At 43.7% G+C, this 18,175-nt stretch overlaps 2 protein-coding genes across 12 annotated transcripts in view; one reads left to right on the top strand and one right to left on the bottom strand.

The window, feature by feature from the left end:
- Window positions 1–1,782: 1,782 nt before the first annotated feature.
- Window positions 1,783–10,944, bottom strand: DTX3L (deltex E3 ubiquitin ligase 3L). 2 transcript variants are annotated; one of them, XM_045902992.3, is made up of 5 exons: window positions 10,761–10,944; window positions 9,272–9,483; window positions 5,828–7,378; window positions 5,171–5,388; window positions 1,783–2,140 (listed from the first exon to the last, which is right to left on the bottom strand). In XM_045902992.3, exons 1-5 carry the CDS (start codon window positions 10,942–10,944, stop codon window positions 2,071–2,073), a joined length of 2,235 nt encoding a protein of 744 aa, XP_045758948.1. In that variant the 3' UTR covers window positions 1,783–2,070. The 2 variants fall into 2 exon arrangements, with proteins under 2 accessions (XP_045758948.1, XP_045758949.1); XM_045902993.3 differs by lacking the exon at window positions 10,761–10,944 and adding an exon at window positions 10,428–10,747.
- Window positions 10,945–10,962: 18 nt separating this feature from the next.
- Window positions 10,963–18,175, top strand: part of PARP9 (poly(ADP-ribose) polymerase family member 9) — a 28,752-nt gene continuing 21,539 nt past the window's right edge. The window contains exons 1-5 of one of the 10 annotated variants that reach the window (XM_045902984.2): window positions 10,963–11,100; window positions 13,776–13,989; window positions 14,085–14,196; window positions 14,989–15,025; window positions 16,868–17,715. In XM_045902984.2, the coding sequence (XP_045758940.1) occupies window positions 14,173–14,196; window positions 14,989–15,025; window positions 16,868–17,715 (909 nt within the window). In that variant the 5' untranslated portion in view covers window positions 10,963–11,100; window positions 13,776–13,989; window positions 14,085–14,172. The other 9 variants (XM_045902987.2, XM_045902986.3, XM_045902985.3 and 6 more) reach the window with 9 other exon arrangements.

Genomic DNA, 18,175 nt, shown 5'->3' with positions numbered 1-18,175 from the left:
TCCACAGAACGAGAGCAGTAATCCAAAGGCTCACCAACCACTCGCACCATGAAACTTGCCTTTGCACACGCATTGCAATCAAGGATCCAGAACTTAGCAGGACCCAGACTGTTGCTTTTTTGAAGCAAATTCAGCTAAAAGATCAGTAGACACAAAATCATAACAGTAAAGAATTTAATGAATCATCAAAAACTAAATGTATAAACTGATTTTTAAAAAAGACCTATCACTTAACTTAAGCTTCCTTAACTCTCTAGACAAAGGAGAAGATTCTGGTTTTTTAAGTTCTTCAAATGGGACCTCCTTGGAAGAAATCTACTTTGAGCACTGTACAGGAATCCATTTCTGAGAGAAACCCAGAATAATGGGAATTTCCCAGCCAGCTCCATGGAGAAGTCCCCTGTAGGAGGCAGGGTAGCTCTGGGGTGTGGAAGCTTGGGGCCAGACTATCTTCTTCAAATCCCAGCACTTCTGCTTATAAACTATGTGACCTTTCTCAATGTACTTACCCTCTCTATGCATCAGTTTTCTCAGTTATAAAATGGGGATAGCATTAATAGTATTAATGATAGATATAAAGCTCTTGTAAAGAGGATAAAATAAATCCATAATAAATATTAGCTATTACTATCTGATTAACAAATGTATACGTGTGTGTATGTGTATCCTTAGGAAAAGAAAAAGACTTCTTGTTCATCTTCTTTTGAGAGAGGCTGGGACATGGATAACCAGATAATTTACTAGTATAATTTTCTTCAGACTTAGAGAACCATTTAAAAGTACATTTTGACATGCCATATATTCCAAAGAGTAGACTCAACTTGCCTTGTCTCTTGTCCACAGAGAGTATCATGGAGAGAGATTTTAAGGGAGAAAACAGGACTTGGTGGGACTTTAGTAAAAGAATGGAAAAACTACTATGGTGGGGGCTACACTACTGAGAAAGTGATGGTCTATGGAAACTAAAGTAAGCTTATCTGTTTAACTGGAAGAAGGGTATACTTAAAAAGTACAGTAATATCCATAGGAAAAAATGTTCAGAAACATGTAGCATTAGTATGACAGGGAAAATGTACCCCATATGGCAGATTTTAAGAATCAGGAGGGAGCAAGGATCAAATTAGAGGCCTGGTCAAAGCTCAGAGTTCAGAGTTCAGAAGCTAAGCGTTCTGGAGTAAGGAACTCAGTTTTTCCAAATCAGTGGTGAGGTCTCCAGAAATGGCTTCCTAACTCTTGCCTCTGTCAAAGATTTAGGGAACATATATCCCTCTGCTGGGCTATTAGCAACCTGAGTCAGGCAGCAAAAAATTTTTATGAAGCACCAACTGTGTATCAGGCTCTGTATTGTGACAAATAACAGCCTTACTCCATTTATTACCAAAGGTTGCCCAATCTCTGCTTCTGGCCCTTTTTCTGGCCATGAGGGAGGGAGGGGAAATGTGTGTCTCTAATTTTCCATAACCAAAGCCCCATCCCCCCTTCACACTAGGATTTTACTTTTAGGGTACTTAAGGAGCAAACAAAAAAACAAAAGTCTACCTCAGAGATGGCAATAAAAAGGATCAATTGACAGCTACTATTTCAAATGAAGAACACAGAAGATGATTTCAGACCCGCAGCACTCCACCCCCTCCCCCGCACCAAAGATGACCCAAGAATGAGGCACAACACCCACAAAATCACACAAATCTTTGGAGCTTTTATCTTCCATAAAAAGTAACACTCCAGAAATGACAGACTAGCATATTCTTACTCTTACACAGACCACTTCTTGAGATGAAAAAAAATTTTTTAAGATTTATTTATTTATTTATTTGACACACACAGAGAGAGAGAGAGAGAGAGAGAGAGAGAGCACAAGCAGGGGGAGGGGCAGAGGGAGAAGCAAGCTCCCCGCTGAGCAGAGAGCTTGACTCAGCGCCAGGACCCTGGGATCATGACCTGAGCCAAAGGCAGATGCTTAACTGTCTGAGCTACCCACGTGCCTCATTGAGATGAAAAGTTTTAAAAGGAGTCTCTTCAACTGTGTTTTTTGAAAGCTTGGCTCAAGACATCCCTCCAGCGGTCTTCTTACTCAATTCCTTTATTTTTCAGCTCCTGTTTGACACGTTTCAGATAACCAGGATCCGGGTAGCCATACCTGCAGAAGGAAAAAGCCCCTTAGCTTCTTCATAAATGCTCTTAAAGAATCTGTACAGTAGATCCCTGGCATTAATATTCAGTGTTGCAAACATTCAAAAACAATCGTGAAGGCAGATGACTTACAATCACTTGTAAGTGTGCAGATGTGAGCCATTTAGCTGGTAAGTTAGCCTAGCTGTCTGCCCAGGATCTGCCTTCCAATAAGACTTTTTAAAAAATTTTCAGCTCATGGTAAGCAGTGACTCTCCTAAAGTCATACCACACTATATATTATGGAGGGTAATCATATTCTACAGGAGAATTTTCTAATTTGGGAAATTTTCAAAAGTCTCAGGATGCATTCCCTTTTGAATACTAAGGGTCTGAGGCATTCTATTTGAATTTCATAAAGAGCAAGTAAAAAACAATTGGATTACCTATAATACAACTTCCATCACCATTAACTGAGACTTTTCCTAGAGTACTATTGGCCAAGGGAATTTATAATCTCTATGGACCATTGGGAGGGGAGGGTAAAAGAAAGGGTGATTTCAAAAGAAGGCAAAGTAAATAATATTGCTAGGATCTATCTTCCGAATAGACAGGAAACCCCAAATTAAATCACCTTAGATACCATTCATCCTAGATTCTGAAGTTCCCTCCCTTTAATGCAAAATTTAGTACCTGTGTGACATTTTGTGGTTTGGAAGGTAGAAGATGATAGAACCAATATTTCTGCCTTATGATATTATCATTCCAGACTAGCATCTCTCAAAATACCCTACCCTAATTAATAAATGAATTCAGTAAAGTTGCATGATAAAATTAGTATACACAAATCTGCTGTATTTCTATACACTAATAACAGAGCAGAAAGAGAAATTAAGAAAACAATCCCATTTATAATTGCATCAAAAAGAATAAAATACCTAGGAATAAATTTAACCAAGGAGGTGAAAGACCTGTACTCTAGAATTATAAGACACTGATGAAAGAAATTGAAGATGACACAAACAAATTGAAAAATACACCATGCTCATGGATTAGAAGAATTACTATTGTTAAAATTTCCATACTACCCAAAGCAATCTACAGATTCAATGCAATCCCTCTCAAATTACCAATAGTATTTTTCATAGAACTTCAACACTTAATCCTAAAATTTGTATGGAATCACAAAAGACCCCAAATAGCCAAAGCAATCTTAAGAAAGAACAAAGCTGGTGATGTCACAATTCCAGATTTCAAGCTATACCACAAAGCTATAGTAATCACAACTGCATGATACCAGCACAAAAACAAACACATAGATCAATGGAGCAGAATAGAGAGCTCAGAAATAAACCCATATTTATATGGTCAATTCATCTACCAAAAGGAGGCAAGAATATATAATGGGAAAGGCAATCTCTTCAATAAATGTGCTGGGGAAACTGGATAGCTACATGGAAAAGAATAAACTGGACCACTTTCTTAAGCCATACACAAAAATAAATTCAAAATGGATTAAAGACCTAAATGGAAGGCTTGAAACCAGAAAACTCCTAAAAGAAAACAGGTAGTAATCTCTTGGACATTGGTCTTAGCAACCTTTTTCTGGATGTGCTCCTTGGGCAAGAGAAACAAAAGTAAAAATGAACTGTTGGGACTACATCAAACTAAAGAGCTTTTGCAATAAAACAAAAAGGCAATCTACTGAATGGGAGAAGATACTTGCAAATGATAAATCTGATAAGAGGTTAATATCCAAACTATATAAAGAACTCATTATAGCTCAACACCAAAAAACCCCACAAATAACCTGATTTAAAAATGAGCAGAGGATCTGAATAGACATTTTCCAAGAAAGACATAACAGATGGCCAACAGACACATGAAAAGGTGCCCAATATCACTCATCATCAGGGAAATGCAAATCCAAACCACAATGAGATAGCACATCACACTTGTCAGAATGGCTAGTATCAAAAAACCAAGAAAAAGTGTTGGCAAGGATGTGCAAAAAAGGAAGCCCTCATGTATTGTTGGCGGGAATGTGAATTGGTGCAGACACTGTAGAAAACAGTATGGAGGATCCTCATAAAGTCAAAAACAGAAATACTGTATGATCCAGTAATTCCACTGCTGGGTAATTTACCCAAAGAAAACAAAAACACAGTTTGAAAAGATATATGCACCCTTATGTTTATTGCAGGAGTATTTACAAGAGTCAAGCTATGGAAGCAACCTGAGTGTCTACCTATAGATAAATGGGTTAAGAAGATTACATATCTATTACATATATATGTGTGTATATATATGTGTATTTGTGTGTGTATATATATATATATATGGAAAATACTAAGCCATAAAAAGTTGAAAGCTTGCCATTTGCAACAACATAGATAGACCTAGAAGTTATTATGCTGGGTGAAATAAGTCAGAGAAAGAACTATACCATATGACTTCACTTACATGTGGAATCTAAAATACAAAACACACACACATAGAAACAGTCCCTAAATACAGAGAACAAACTGGTGGTTGCTAGGGGAAAGAGGGCTAGAGTTGGGGGGATAGGCAAAAGAGGTGAAGGGGACTAAAAGATACAAACTTCCAGTTGTAAAATCAATGACAGATGGTAACTATACTTACTGTGGTAAGCACTGGGTAATGTATAGAATTGTCAAATCAACTGTTGTACACCTGAAACTAATGTAACATTGTATGTCAACTGTACTTCATGAGTATTTTTTTTTAAGATTTTATTTATTTATTTGAGAGAAAGAATGAGACAGAGAGAGAGCATGAGAGGGGGGCAGGTCAGAGGGAGAAGCAGACTCCCTGCTGAGCAGGGAGCCTGATGCGGGAATCGATCCCAGGCCTCCAGGATCATGACCTGAGTGGAAGGCAGTCGCCCAACCAACTGAGCCACCCAGGCGCCCGTCAACTTTACTTCAAAAAAATACTTTACGGCTATAAAGTCTCCTTCTAGCCACCTCCTCAAACTGCCATATTTTACAACCTCTAAATCCTGTTTAGCAATCATTATTTTTCAGAAGGTTCTCACATTTGTGGTCCGCCAAAAGTGGACGTTTTGTGGTGGATGTCATTCCACGTAATGACATTGGAGACTCCTAGTGCTCGAGAATCCCCCACTGTGAAAATCAGCTTTTGGTCAAAGGCCCTACGAAGCAGTCTCAAAACCTCATTTCCTTCCTCATTATCAGGCAAGTATGCTCTTCGTCGTACTCCAGAGTATTTCTTTCCTGGGTTTGGGTGCTCTTTCTGTATGAAGACAAGAAAGTATCACATGAAAACACTCCCAAGTCTAAATTTTACTACACAGATAGATGTGGTCATTTGCAGACAGAGCAAACTAAATATATATATATATATATCTAAAAGGTTTGCACATATTTCCAATAATTCATATTTCTCCCTTTCCCTAAATTCATGCTGGAAACACTATCCATCTTCTGATTTGCCCTATTCTAACACATAAGCACCACCACTCTTTCTCTGACTTAATAGACACAAAAGATACCTAAGTTATAAGCAAACATTGCTACCTTTATTACTGATATTATTATTATTCCTATTTAAAGCCCTTGCATATGGAAATATACATGGAAATAATTCCCTGGGATATCCAGTAATCGGCACCATAACAGTCTCTTGCTCTGATAATTCTAGCATACTGGGAAGAATGCTCAGAAACACTTACTGTTTGTATGCCTCCTTTCATGTTATATTCAATCACAATGGAGCCACAGGATTCATAACCTGGAAGTGAGCTACTTAGGACAGTGACAGCCATGGTCCCCTCTGGCTGATTGCCTTTCTGGATACCATAGGAAGTCTGGCACACAGGACAGACCGGCTTATAGGACAGGGCTTGGTTGATACAAGAGGTGCAGAATGCGTGCTTGCACTTGGATAGCACTTGTTTGTTACTAATGATGTCAATACAGATGCTACATACATCCTCTTCCTTGTCCACTCCCGACGCCCCAGAACTGGCAGAGTGCTGGAATGTTGGTGAAGTCATTTTTGAATCATTACTATCAATGTCCATGGGTGTTTCTTCGTCCTCATTCCTTTTATCTCCAGCTAACAGGAACATTCCCCCCTTTTTAAAGATACACTGCTTTGCCTTTGCAAGGTGATCTGGCAACCCAGTCAAAGTCACTGACTCTTCATTTAGTACAGAGTGTACATGTGGATGGTTTTTTCTAAAGTCATCAGCCAACATGGTCTGACATAAGTGCTTTCTCATTTTGCCCAGAGGTTTCAGTGAAAGAACTTCTCTCATCAGCTGACTTGACACATGTTGATAGGCATCGATGAAACTTGCATACGCATGGGCAGACAGATCGAATTCTTTGTCCTTAGGTTCAAATAGAATGTGGATTTTCTTAGTGTCTCTCCAAACCTGACATTGAGTATTGTACTTTTTTTCTATCTCTGTCATCTCCTGGAGTAATTCAGCTTTTACAAGCAGATAGTGAGCAGTGTCAACTTCAATTTCATTCATCGTGCATTTGAGAGTCGATATTTTCACAGGTCCCATGACAAGACTTTCAGAGGCTTTTGGGGCAAAAAAATATCCGGCAGCTGAAATGTCATCTTGGGTCCCCAGGAGAGTTAATTCTCCTCCTTTCTCCTTTATAAGGAGCTTTGTAAACCGTTGATTCAATTCTTGTTTGATCTTATTTGCCTGCTCACTGTCTGCGAAAGCAACACATTTCTGCTCCAGAGATGCTACGGTTTTCTGAAATTCACTGACAAAAGCCTCGCTAGCGGCTTTGAGATCACCTGATTGATTGGAGGTGAAGTCTAAATAGACAGTATTCAGAGAACTCTCCTGAATTGTTATTTTTATTTTTACACCAAATCTTCTCTGTACTGAGTCTATTTTATCAGGATGGCTCTTCTGGAAGTATTCAAAGAAAGGCAAAGGAATTTCAAGCTGGTTGCTTTTGTCTTCTGTCCTGGTTTTTGGTTCAAAGGGAGAAACACAGCTGTTCTGGTCCTGCTGACTGAGTGGCTCGCTCTCCAGTGTCAAAGGGGAAGATTCATCTTTGCGCCCACTTTCCTGGAGTTGCTTATTCAAGAAATGATGTATTTTTTCAATATCTCCAAAGGTACCACACACCTTCTCAATTCCATCATCCCCTTCCATCTTTTTGACCTTGGGGCAGATAGTGGTTATGTGTTCCCTCTGCTCTTTAGAGAACAGGTTACAGTTCAGGTCCGCCGTGACACTAAGAAAGATCTGAAATTTTAAAAGGAACAAATATAAGCTCTCAGACGTCAGCCCTATAGTCTCCTATCAAGACAATGCCTAGAGACCAGAGAAACAACCAGAGGGTGACTTCTTTCAAATCCTTTTTGCAGAGGATGCAGCATGCTACAGCCTAGAAGTTCTCAGCTCTGTCTGCACATTAGAATCACCTGGGGAATTAAAACAAAACAAAAGAAAAACAAACAAGCAGAAAAGCCAAGGCCCAGGTACATCTCCAGAGATTCTGTTGTAAATGTCGAGCCTGGGCACGAGCATATTTAAAAAGTGGTGTGGACAAAAAGTCTGGATTCTAGAGCCGTCCTCCGCTCTCTCCACTATTGGGGAATGGAGTGGAGGGAAGGCACGTCTGCTTTCTGGGCAAGTTGCTGTGGTTCTCACAAGAGTCTGTGAGCTTCGAGGGGAGCCATAAATCTGAAGAGGATGTATTTTCCTATTTGTTGTTTTTTCTCGTCTTCAGTATCCCCCCCCCCTTTTTAAACTAAATACCTAACTGCATGCAGTATTGCTAGGCCCTCTAAGTCCTGTCCTTTGGAAGCTCAAATATAGGACAAAAACGCCAGATTAAGCTAAAAATGACAGATGCAAACTGAATGTAATATAAAAGCAAGATTTCTATGTTTTGTTCTCCTCAAGATTTTCACACATGCTCTTTCCTCCGAATGTAACATCCTTCGTCCAGATCTTCCTTCAAATGTTTCCCCAATCCAGCCACCTCTCACACCTCCATCAGGACCACCCAGAGTCCAAGCCACCGTCATCTTGCTCCTGGCCTGCCACCACCCCTCCTAACTGGGCTCTCACCCTGTTTCCACTCTGGCCCCATTCTTACACTCAGTCCTCCACACAGCAGCCAAAGTGAACCTCTAGAAGTATAAACCAGATCACCCCAGTCCCTTAGCTCAAAACGGTCGGATGAATCCCCTAAGATGAAGTTAAAATGCAAAGTCCCTACCTTCATCCCCCAAAGACCTGACTTCTGGCTCCCTCTCCCTGTTCCTCGCCTGTCATTCTCTCTCTTCCCTACTGCCTTCTAGCCACAGTGGTCTCCCTCCTTGAAGCCCGTAGGGTTTAGGACAGAAGCTCATGTCTCAGAGCCTTTGCACCTGGGCTTCCCTCCGCCCCAAACATTCTCACCTCACTTAGTAGCTCCCTTACTTCATTCATGTCTCTACTCAAACATTACCTCATTTGAGAGGTTTTCCTTGGTATTTTATTTAAAATAATGGTCTGGGAAAAAAAGATGATATGTCACTGTCTATCATCTCTCCTGTCTTATTCTTCTTCCTAGCACTTATCACCGGCACACATTTTTTACATATCTATTTTTTTTTTTTTTTACCATCATTATCTGTTTGTTTTACTATCATTACCTGCTCTCAGGGTCTATGCGCCCAGCTATATCCCCAGTTTCTGTGACTGTGCCTGGCACACAACCGGAAGTTGATATTGATTTGCCAAATTACTACATGGCTGGCTCCTTCTCATCACTCAAGTCTCAGGCCAAATGTTACCTCCTCAGAGAAGTTGTCTCTGACTTCTGGTCAGAAGCAGCATCACCTCCTTCCCCTTCCTCACTTTGGCCCTGTCACCCTCTAAGGCAAAACCCCATTCTATTTTCTTCTTAGCACATATCACTGCCTGAAATTGTTTCATTTATTTTGTTTACTTGCTTGTTGTCTTTCTATGTACTTCCCCACCCAGCAGGGATCTTGTCTATTGCGTTCATTTCTGTGTCCCAATGCCCAAAAGAGGGCCTGCCTCCTAGCAAGTCATCAGCAAGTGGTGGTTGGATCAATAATGAAAGGTATGGTGAATGGAGTGGAAGGGGTAAGAATATACCCCCCCCCTTCTTTCAATCCTTACCTTTTGGAGACAAGAATCCATAACATCAGGAATATATTCTTTGTTTTGATGCTTCTCACCAGACCTCACCCCTTCCTGTAACTGTGGCAACGAAGATGTTCTTGGTCTTGCATTCCTCTCCATTGGATTCTCAGTGGGCTCCAGAAAAATAGTCACAAGTTTGTTGTCAATCATAATCTGATGCTTTTCTTTCTTCAAGACTCCCTCTTTAGCTTCAGTGGAGACATTATAGACATACATACACATGGGAAAGACTTTAAATAAACCTCTTATTCATGCATCTGTACCCTGCCCCAGCAGCTTCCCAAGAAGGCTGCTCCCTGCATCCTGGAATGATGGGTTGATGACAGGGCACTGTGGAGGAACTATTCAAACTCTTAACATGGGCAGCTTATGTTTTTGTTTGTTTTTAAAGATTTTATTTATTTATTTGAGAGAAAGCGCGAGCATGAGCGGTGGGGAGGGGCAGAGGGAGAAGCAGACTCCCCACTGAGCAAGGAGCCGGATGCGGGGCTCGATCCCAGGACTTGGGGATCATGACCTAAGCCGAAGGCAGACACTTAGCCAATGGAGCCACCCAGGAGCCCCCAGCTCATGTGTTACTGTAGAAATGAAAAGCTCATGATAATGGGATACACTCTTTAAAAGTCACGTTTCTGAAACTGTCTCCGGTTTTCCCATTTCAATGATACGGAATAATACTCATTATATAAATTTAAGTGAAAACAGCAGACATCAAAGGTACAGTCAGAATTTTGTAAATATATGTTGACTGACTGACATTCATAGAAAAAGACTGCAAAGGAATGTGCCATATTGGGCACCTGGGTGGCTCAGTCGTTAAGTGTCTGCCTTCGGCTCAGGTCATGATCCCAGGGTCCTGGGATCGAGCCCTGCGTTGGGCTCCCTGCTGGGCGGGAAGCCTGCTTCTCCCTCTCCCACTGCCCCCGCTTGTGTTCCCTCTCTCGCTGTGTCTCTCTCTGTCAAATAAATAAATAAAATCTTTAAAAAAAAAAAAAAAGAAATGTGCCATATTGTTTATCTCCAGGTGGTTTTCTTTATTCTTTTCCCACTTGGCTATAGTGAGTATATACCACTTTTGAAATTCTCGAAAACAAACCAGTGGAATAATTAAAACATAAAAACGGAGTAGTACCTAAATGACAAGAGCTTCCATACAGGTGTCTGGGGGGGAGGGAAAGGTGTCCTTCCCAGAGCGGAGAAACTTGAGCTAGGGTGAGGATACTGGGAAGCATCAACTTTACAATGCGGTCAGACCAGATCACGCACTGGGCACTTCTGGGCACTTCTGGGCTCTATCCTCCCCGTTGGGCTGTGTCTTTAGGCAGCAGCAGCCCCCGGTTCCTGTCCCCATCAGACGGTGCCGTACTTTCTCCAGCCATCTCTCCCAGGTCAGCATGAGCAGGGTCTGCCCGGAATCCCGCGGGGCCAGGCTCCTCGGCACCCGCAGCCCCGGCCCGCTGCTCACCTGCCCTTTCCAGGAACTTCACCAGGAAGGTGACCTGGTCCCTGTGGTAGAGGGGCTGGACGGTGCACTCCCCGCCGCCGGACCTCTGGCTCTGGAAGTAGATTTCCAGCTTCCAGCGTATGTGCGGGCTGGACTCGGACACCCGCACGAGCAGCGGGGACGGCGGGCGGAGGGTCGAGGCCATGGCTCTGGGCGCCGGGCTCCGGGGGCGGTGGGGCCGAGCTGCGCCCCGCAGTCCTGGGCCGCAAAGTTTCAGTTTCGCTTTCCCCGAAATCCCTCCCCGTGCCAGGCATAGCCGCTCCCCCTCCTCTCGGGCGCCCTTCCTGCCGCAGCCGGTCCGGTGAGTGGGTCCAGGCCCCGGGCCCCCGAGGGGCGCCGGGGGCGGCGGTGGGAGCTGTCGCTGCCGCTTCTCTCCTGCGGGGCCGGGCGGGGTGGGGGGTGGGGGGCGGGCGAGAAGCGGGTTCCCAGGGCCAGGTGTCCCCCGTGAGGGTGGGGACGGCTCAGAGGTTTAAGTCAAATTAAGTTTCTCCTGTGTTTATGATTCCTTTACATTCTCTTCTTGTTACTATTATTTGCAGCGAAAATGTAATTCACATTCTGAATGCAGGTGAAACGTACTCGTATTTCTCTTAAAATGTGAATTGGTTCGCCTGCATTATGAAAGGGCCACCAGTGACCTCCCTCCAGCTCTATCCTTTGGTTAGACTGGCTCTTGGGACTTTCCTTGGTTTGGCTAACGGCACTGACCTGGGTAATGCCCCTGTGTCCTAGGGAAGAAAGATGAAAGGCCCTGCCCTCAGAGGCTGGTAAGGGAAGGTGGACTTGTGAATAAGGAAGCCAAATCTCTTAAGGCCTCCAAGAGTAAGTTTGAAGCAGAATCTTAAAAAGAGTGAGAAGTGGGGAGCGTCTGAGGTGCTAGAAGCCCTGTGGTCTGAAGCAGAGAGGGAACACTTGGCCTTGAAGGAGATGAGAGGGGACAGAGGAAAGGTCTATCTAGATCAGTGCTGATCAATAGAAATAGAATGGGAGGGGCACATGTCATTTCAAGTGTTTTAGTAGCCATATTTTTAAAAGTTTATGCCCATTGATCAGTTAACATCTGTGAGAGGTGACCTATGTACAAAGTTGTTCTTTACAGCCTTTATTACAGTAGCAGAAGATTGGAAACTCCTTAAATGTCCATAAATAGGGGGACCTAAAAGTTTAACAGCTTATGGTGCATCTATACAATGGAATGCAAAGAGCAGTGAAAAGAATGAAGAAGCTCTTTACGTGCTAACATGGAAAGATCTCTAGGATACATGACACGAGAAAGGCAAGATGCCCAAGAGTGTGTGAAAGATGCTACCTTGCGTGTAAAAACGCCTCTGGAAGGATACAGGAGAAGCACATGACACTGACTGCATCTGGGAAGGAAAGGTAGTGGGGGAGGGGGGCGTAGGAGGGAGCCTTTCAAGCTTTTCTAAATTTGAACCAGTAAACATTATACCTATTCAGACAATAGGATGTAAAATTGGATACATCTCAATCCTTAAGAAGAATGTATGGCAAGAGGCTCTGAGGCCCAGAAATGAAATGGTGTCAGTGGGAAAGGAGGATAGGGGCATATTCGAAAGTGATTTAGGGGACTCCTGGGTGGCTCAATCAGTTAAGTTTTCGACCCTTGATCTCAGCTCAGGGAGAGTTGAAAATTGAGGATCAGCAGAAGCATAGCCTAGAGATATGTATGGGAGTCATATTTGCAGCTGGTGAGTTGGAGCTTTGACCTGGGTGGGGCTCCGAGCTGAGCGTGGCCACTGCTTAGGAGTCTCTCCCTCCTCTCTCCCTCTTCCTATGCCCCTCCCCCCCAGTGTGCTTGCTCTTTCTCTCTCAAAAAAAAAAAAAAAAAAAAGCTGAAGAGACTGAATGGGGCACTATGCTCCTTCTTTTTATTTTGGGGGGGTTAAATGAATGCTGCCCCCATGGCCAAGTCTCTCCCTAGGGCTTCAAGGAACATCCCCAGGTCTGAAGGGAAAAACAAGTGCAACAGCATCTAAAACAAAAGCCCGCTGGGCGCCACAGCCAAGCAGACGCGGAAGTTGTCCTTTTTCAAAGCAGCAGTGCCCTCTGGAGGCGAAAATGTATCTTGTCCTCGCATTTTAGGATCCTAACGGACTTCGTGCTTTTCCTGACCTGTAAGAATAATAGTGCTTTGCTGCTGTAGATAGTGGGGCAAAAGTTTTCCGCAAAAAAGGGATTAGAAATCATTTCCAAGGCCTCAAGGCAGCTATGTGGGTGACAAGGGCGGGCAACTGCATCTTTAAGCATTTTCGTCGGCATTCTCCTAAAAATTCAGTCTTTAATTCCTCCCTGGTAGATGGAGAATCTTAGGATATGTTTTCGCAGAGTTTCTCATTTTTCTCCAGCTATTCTCTTTCTAATTTGATCAAGGATGTTTATCACAAAGTCAGTGACACACGCCCTCCAGTGGTGTAAGCATGGCCTCCTCTTTCTTCAAATACCCTCCACGGTCTTCACTCACTCCTAAGGCTGGTTTTTCCTCATTTTTAAAAAGATTTTGTGTATTTATTTGAGAGAGAGACAGAGATAGCAGAGATAGCGAGAGAGCCTGAGCGGGGAGGAGAGGGAGAAACAGGCTCCCCACTGAGCAAGGGGCCCGATGTGGGGCTCCATCCCAGGACCCTGGGATCATGACCTGAGCCTAAGGCAGATGCTTAACTGACCGAACCACCCCGGCGCCCCGCTCTCCTTTTTTTTCTTAATTTTTTAAATTTTTATTTGAGAGAGAGAGAGATAGCAAGAGCAGGAACACAAGCAAAGGGAGTGGGAGAGGGAGAAGCAGGCTTCCCACAGAGCAAGGAGCCCGATGCAGGGCTCTATCCCAGGACTCTGGGATCATGACCCGAGCCGAAGGCAGATGCTCAACGACTGAGCTGAGCCACCCAGGCGCCCCCCCACCGCCCTCCTTTTTTAATGCTGTGCTCAGTACCTCTTGGTATCCTCTTCTTCTCCTAGATATATAAAAGCTTGCTCCGCGTCCTTCAAGGTCTGGCTCTGCCTTCACCTCCTCCATAAAGCTTTCCCTGCTGTTGTCTATATAGCTCTTTTCCTTCTCTGAACCGCCCTTACGGTTTCAACCGGAACCTCTCTGTAAAGGATGGAAGGTCAACAGCAACAGCAGCAAAAACAATGTGTGCATCTTCACCAGTGAAATTGAAAACTACTCAAGGTCAGGAATCATGTTTACTCTTCCTATGGTGTATTCTTACCAAATTCCCTAAGACACTAGTCCGTGTTTATTGCATCCTTTCTATTCATTCCTAGAAGCAGGCAACCATATTTGGGAATAACAGTTTACATTGGGAAATGCAAAACAGAGTTTAAATGTTTAAAGACCCCAGGGACCTGGAGGATGGACTTTTCCGAGGTAAAAAACGTAAGTGTGTATAAACGATGAACCTTGGTCCTCACACCAAGAGTTCTTCCTGTAACAGCTACAAACCTCGGGTCTTTAGTTTTACTTGGCATTCTTCTTTGGTTTAATAGCCCAATGAAAGTTTTTACCTTGCACCATGTGAGAGATGCGAAATCAAGAATATGCTAATGTAAGCAACAGAGTCAACATGAGGATGGGTGATTTTTTAAAAATGTCACCTGGGTATCTACTTATTCAACAATTCTGCCTTTGCAGGATGAGGGGAGGAGGTGGGAGGAGGAATGAAAACAAGGAAATAGAGAAAAGGCACCCCATTTGTTTAAATGGAAAATTCCATGTTCAGGCTTGTATCATGAAATAAGCAATTGAAAGTAGGTCCTTACTGGTAGATGGGGAGGTGTAGCTGATGAGGTGCATGTTCCCACGTCTCCTGTTCTGTCTAGAGAAACCCCACAAGGCTTTGGAGATTGGAGACCTCTCTGGGAGGTTGGGATCATTTTGGTCTGTGATCTTTGGGCCTTTTCAAGTGTTAATCTCCTACTCTTCGTCTCATCCTGAATTAGAAGTGCATTGACCTCCAGGGAAGTAGGGCAGGGTCAGTGTTTGCTGGGACATTTAGTATTTCAAGTTTGTCAGGTACACAGATCAAACAAACACGCGTCCCCCTTCCCCCTCAAACCTAGTGTTTTTTGCAGGGTTGTTGTTGCTTTGTGTCTATTAGGCTGTATTTGTTATCAGTACCCTGTAGTCATTCAGTCACAAATTTTTTTAAACCACTTTTATTTATTGCAGGGTTCCTCCAGAGCGGCTGCTTACAATGAGAAATCAGGTAGGGTCACCTCACTCCTGTTTCCGAAGATCTCTGCTCAGATCTTTCCTCCGTGGAGAAAGGGGACTATAGAAGCAAAATGTCTCCTCCCTCCCCAGGTGCTCAGGTGTGTGACTGCATGGCACTGGGGACCCAGTGCATGCATCACAAAGGAGACTGCTTCAGGGGCAGTGGGACACCAGCATCCCCAGTGATCCTTGCCTTTGCCCACACGATGTGAAATCTTCGGACCACAGCGCTAGAGCTGATGTTGGCCAGAAGAGGTGACCCACTGACTGTCCCTTGGCTTAGCAAGTGTTGCATGAGCCGAATGGAACCTGCCTGATCATAGGAGTGGCCAACTTGAGATTTTCAGCCAAAGCGCAGACCAGCTGGATTTGTCTATCCATGTGCTGCTTCTTTTAGGTCATTAAGGCCTCCAGAGATCTTTCTAGGTGGCTCAGATTAAAAATGGACGTTGAAGTAAAATGTCATTAATTACGCCATTTTATCGATTTTAGGACTCACAGTTTTTTCACATCTCTGAAATGGGGCTACTCCTTAGCAGTCCGTAGAGCGCCATGGTTTAATTGGCATCATTTTTCCTTTCGCAGTGGCATATAATAACGATGCCCTAAGCTCCGTGAAAACAGTGTCACAGGTTGGGCTCCCCGGGAAGCAGAAAGTGACCTGGAGTTAGGGGTGCACAGGGTTTATTGTGAAAGGACAAGAGAAGAAACCAGATTGGGTAGGTGGAGCCCTCAGACTATAATGAAAACCTGACAAAGCTCTGCCAGCCTGAGAGCGCTCATTTTGGGAGCCCCACGTTGAACATGAATGGCCTTGCTCAGCCACTGATGGGGGCCACCCCTGAGAATAGCGTGACCTTGGCTGGAAAGCTGAAATGGACCCTCAGTGGCTAACCACTAGATACTGTTGCCTAGCCATATTTCCCCTTCATAACTGCCTTGAAAGGGGGGTGTCTGAGCAGCACATCTTGTCCGCCACATACAATAAAAATAACTTTTAGTCAGTTTTAATTCCACCAGATTTGTGCCATGGAACTAGACTATGATGACGAATTATTTACTCAGCACCATCAGTGCTTCCCATACTTGCTGGACCATGCCCGCACAGGAGCATCCTCAACCAGTGACTGATGGCAGTTGGATAAATAGGCCCCAATTTTTTTTACCCCACTGGAGGTATAGCTATGAGACACATGATCTGCACTGCCCCCTAGCGGAGCTAAGCTTCATTTGCTTTGTAACACACCTTTTATTCATTTCCTTCCTCCTCCTGTCTCACTGTCCCACTCTGCCCTCCTCCTCCTCCTCACCCACCCCTGCTGTTTTCTAGGATCGCCTCCCAAATAAACTGACTCTCAAATCCTCATCTCAGAGTCTGCTTCTAAAAGAACCCCAAACTGAGACACTGGCAAAAGCAAACAAGTTAGGAATTAAAGCCTCCATATATATTTGACTCATAATTATGTCCTTTCCAGCAAATGGGCCTTAAGCATGGATGGTCCCAGAGTCACCATTTTTACATAGATTTTAAAAATCTGTGAGTCCCCACAAACATAGTTTTCTCGCCACCATCACTGTGGTGTAGTAGGTACCATTTAGTAGGTACTGTGTGCCAGGCACAAAACTAAGCACTTTACAGGTGACCTACCATGAAAAACTCTTGTATATCCTTGGCCTAATTACATGTCTGGTTGAAAAGGCGGATTAGGAAGGGGGCGAAAGGAAGTTCATCTCACTTTTGCACATGGGAAACTCAGTCTCCTAGCGTGAGGTCGAGTTACACCCTTTTCAAAGGAACCCAGGCTCATTTCTTTAATCTTCTCTACTTTTCCAGAGACTGCCACTCCTGAAGAAGACCACAGCTGGCAAATTCCCATTAATCACAATGACTTCACAATTTTAAAAACTAATGAGAGTCAGCTGTGTGAAGTCCTTCAGCATAAATTTGACTGTGTCTGTACCCTGGTGTCTCCATCCCTGGAGGGTAATGGTGAGTCTCAGCGAGTCTTCAGAGAAATGCTAATTCCTGGGCTCGAGTTATCTGTTTGGAAGGACGACCTCACCAGACATGCTGTTGATGCCGTGGTGAATGCAGCCAATGAAGACCTTATTCATGCGGGAGGCCTGGCCAAGGCCCTGGTGAATGCTGGCGGCTTTGAAATCCAAGAGGAGAGCAGAAGATTAGTTTCCAGAGTGGGTAAAATACCAACTGGTAAAATAGTTACCACAAAAGCAGGGAGACTTCCCTGCAAATTAATTATCCATGCTGTCGGGCCTAGGTGGACAGCAAAATATTATCAGACATGTACCCATAAGCTGCAAGAGGCCATTATAAGTATTCTGAATTATGTTACCTTTATCAATCCAGACATTGAGACGGTAGCAATTCCAGCCCTGAGCTCTGGGATTTTCCAGTTCCCTCTGGACTTGTGTACACAGATCATTGTGGAAACTATCAGCTTTTATTACCGAGAGAAGCAACCGGCCACTAATTTGAAAGAAATTCACTTGGTAAGCAATGAGCATCCTACTGTTGCTGCCTTTAAAAATGCTTCAGAAGTAATCCTAAGGATGAACAAGCTGGGATCCCGCACGAGTCAAGAAGCCACCCCTCCTTTCAAGACAATTATCGTGAACAATGTGACTCTCCAGATTGTCCAGGGCTACATTCAACTGCAGGAGGTAAGTCTTTGTTTCTATTCTCTTGCACTGCCAAAGGAGATCCCTGAGCTGTTTATTACCTATCAAGTAGTTTTAAATATATATATGCTATTTCAGATGCTATTTTTTTAATAAGATTTTATTTATTTATTTGAAAGAGAGAATGAGAGACAGAGACCACGAGAGGGAGGAGGGTCAGAGGGAGAAGCAGACTCCCTGCTGAGCAGGGAGCCCAATGCGGGACTCAATCCCGGGACTCCAGGATCATGACCCGAGCCGAAGGCAGTCGCTCAACCGACTGAGCCACCCAGGCGCCCTCAGATGCTATTTAGAAAGCATCTTGTTAAGGCTAAGAGTATGGACTTCAGAGACAGACCATCTGGGTTTGAACGCTAGCTTTGCCATTTGCTAACCGGGTGATCTCAATCGAGTTATTTTATCTTTTGGACCTTGGTCTCCTGATCTGTAAAATGAGAATAAT

The sequence above is a fragment of the Mirounga angustirostris genome, unplaced genomic scaffold (assembly GCF_029215605.1).
Source record: "Mirounga angustirostris isolate CCGP_5_RB_7025 unplaced genomic scaffold, mMirAng1.0.hap1 SCAF_1, whole genome shotgun sequence".
NCBI lineage: Eukaryota > Metazoa > Chordata > Mammalia > Carnivora > Phocidae > Mirounga > Mirounga angustirostris.
This window is presented reverse-complemented; position numbering and strand designations above follow the sequence as displayed.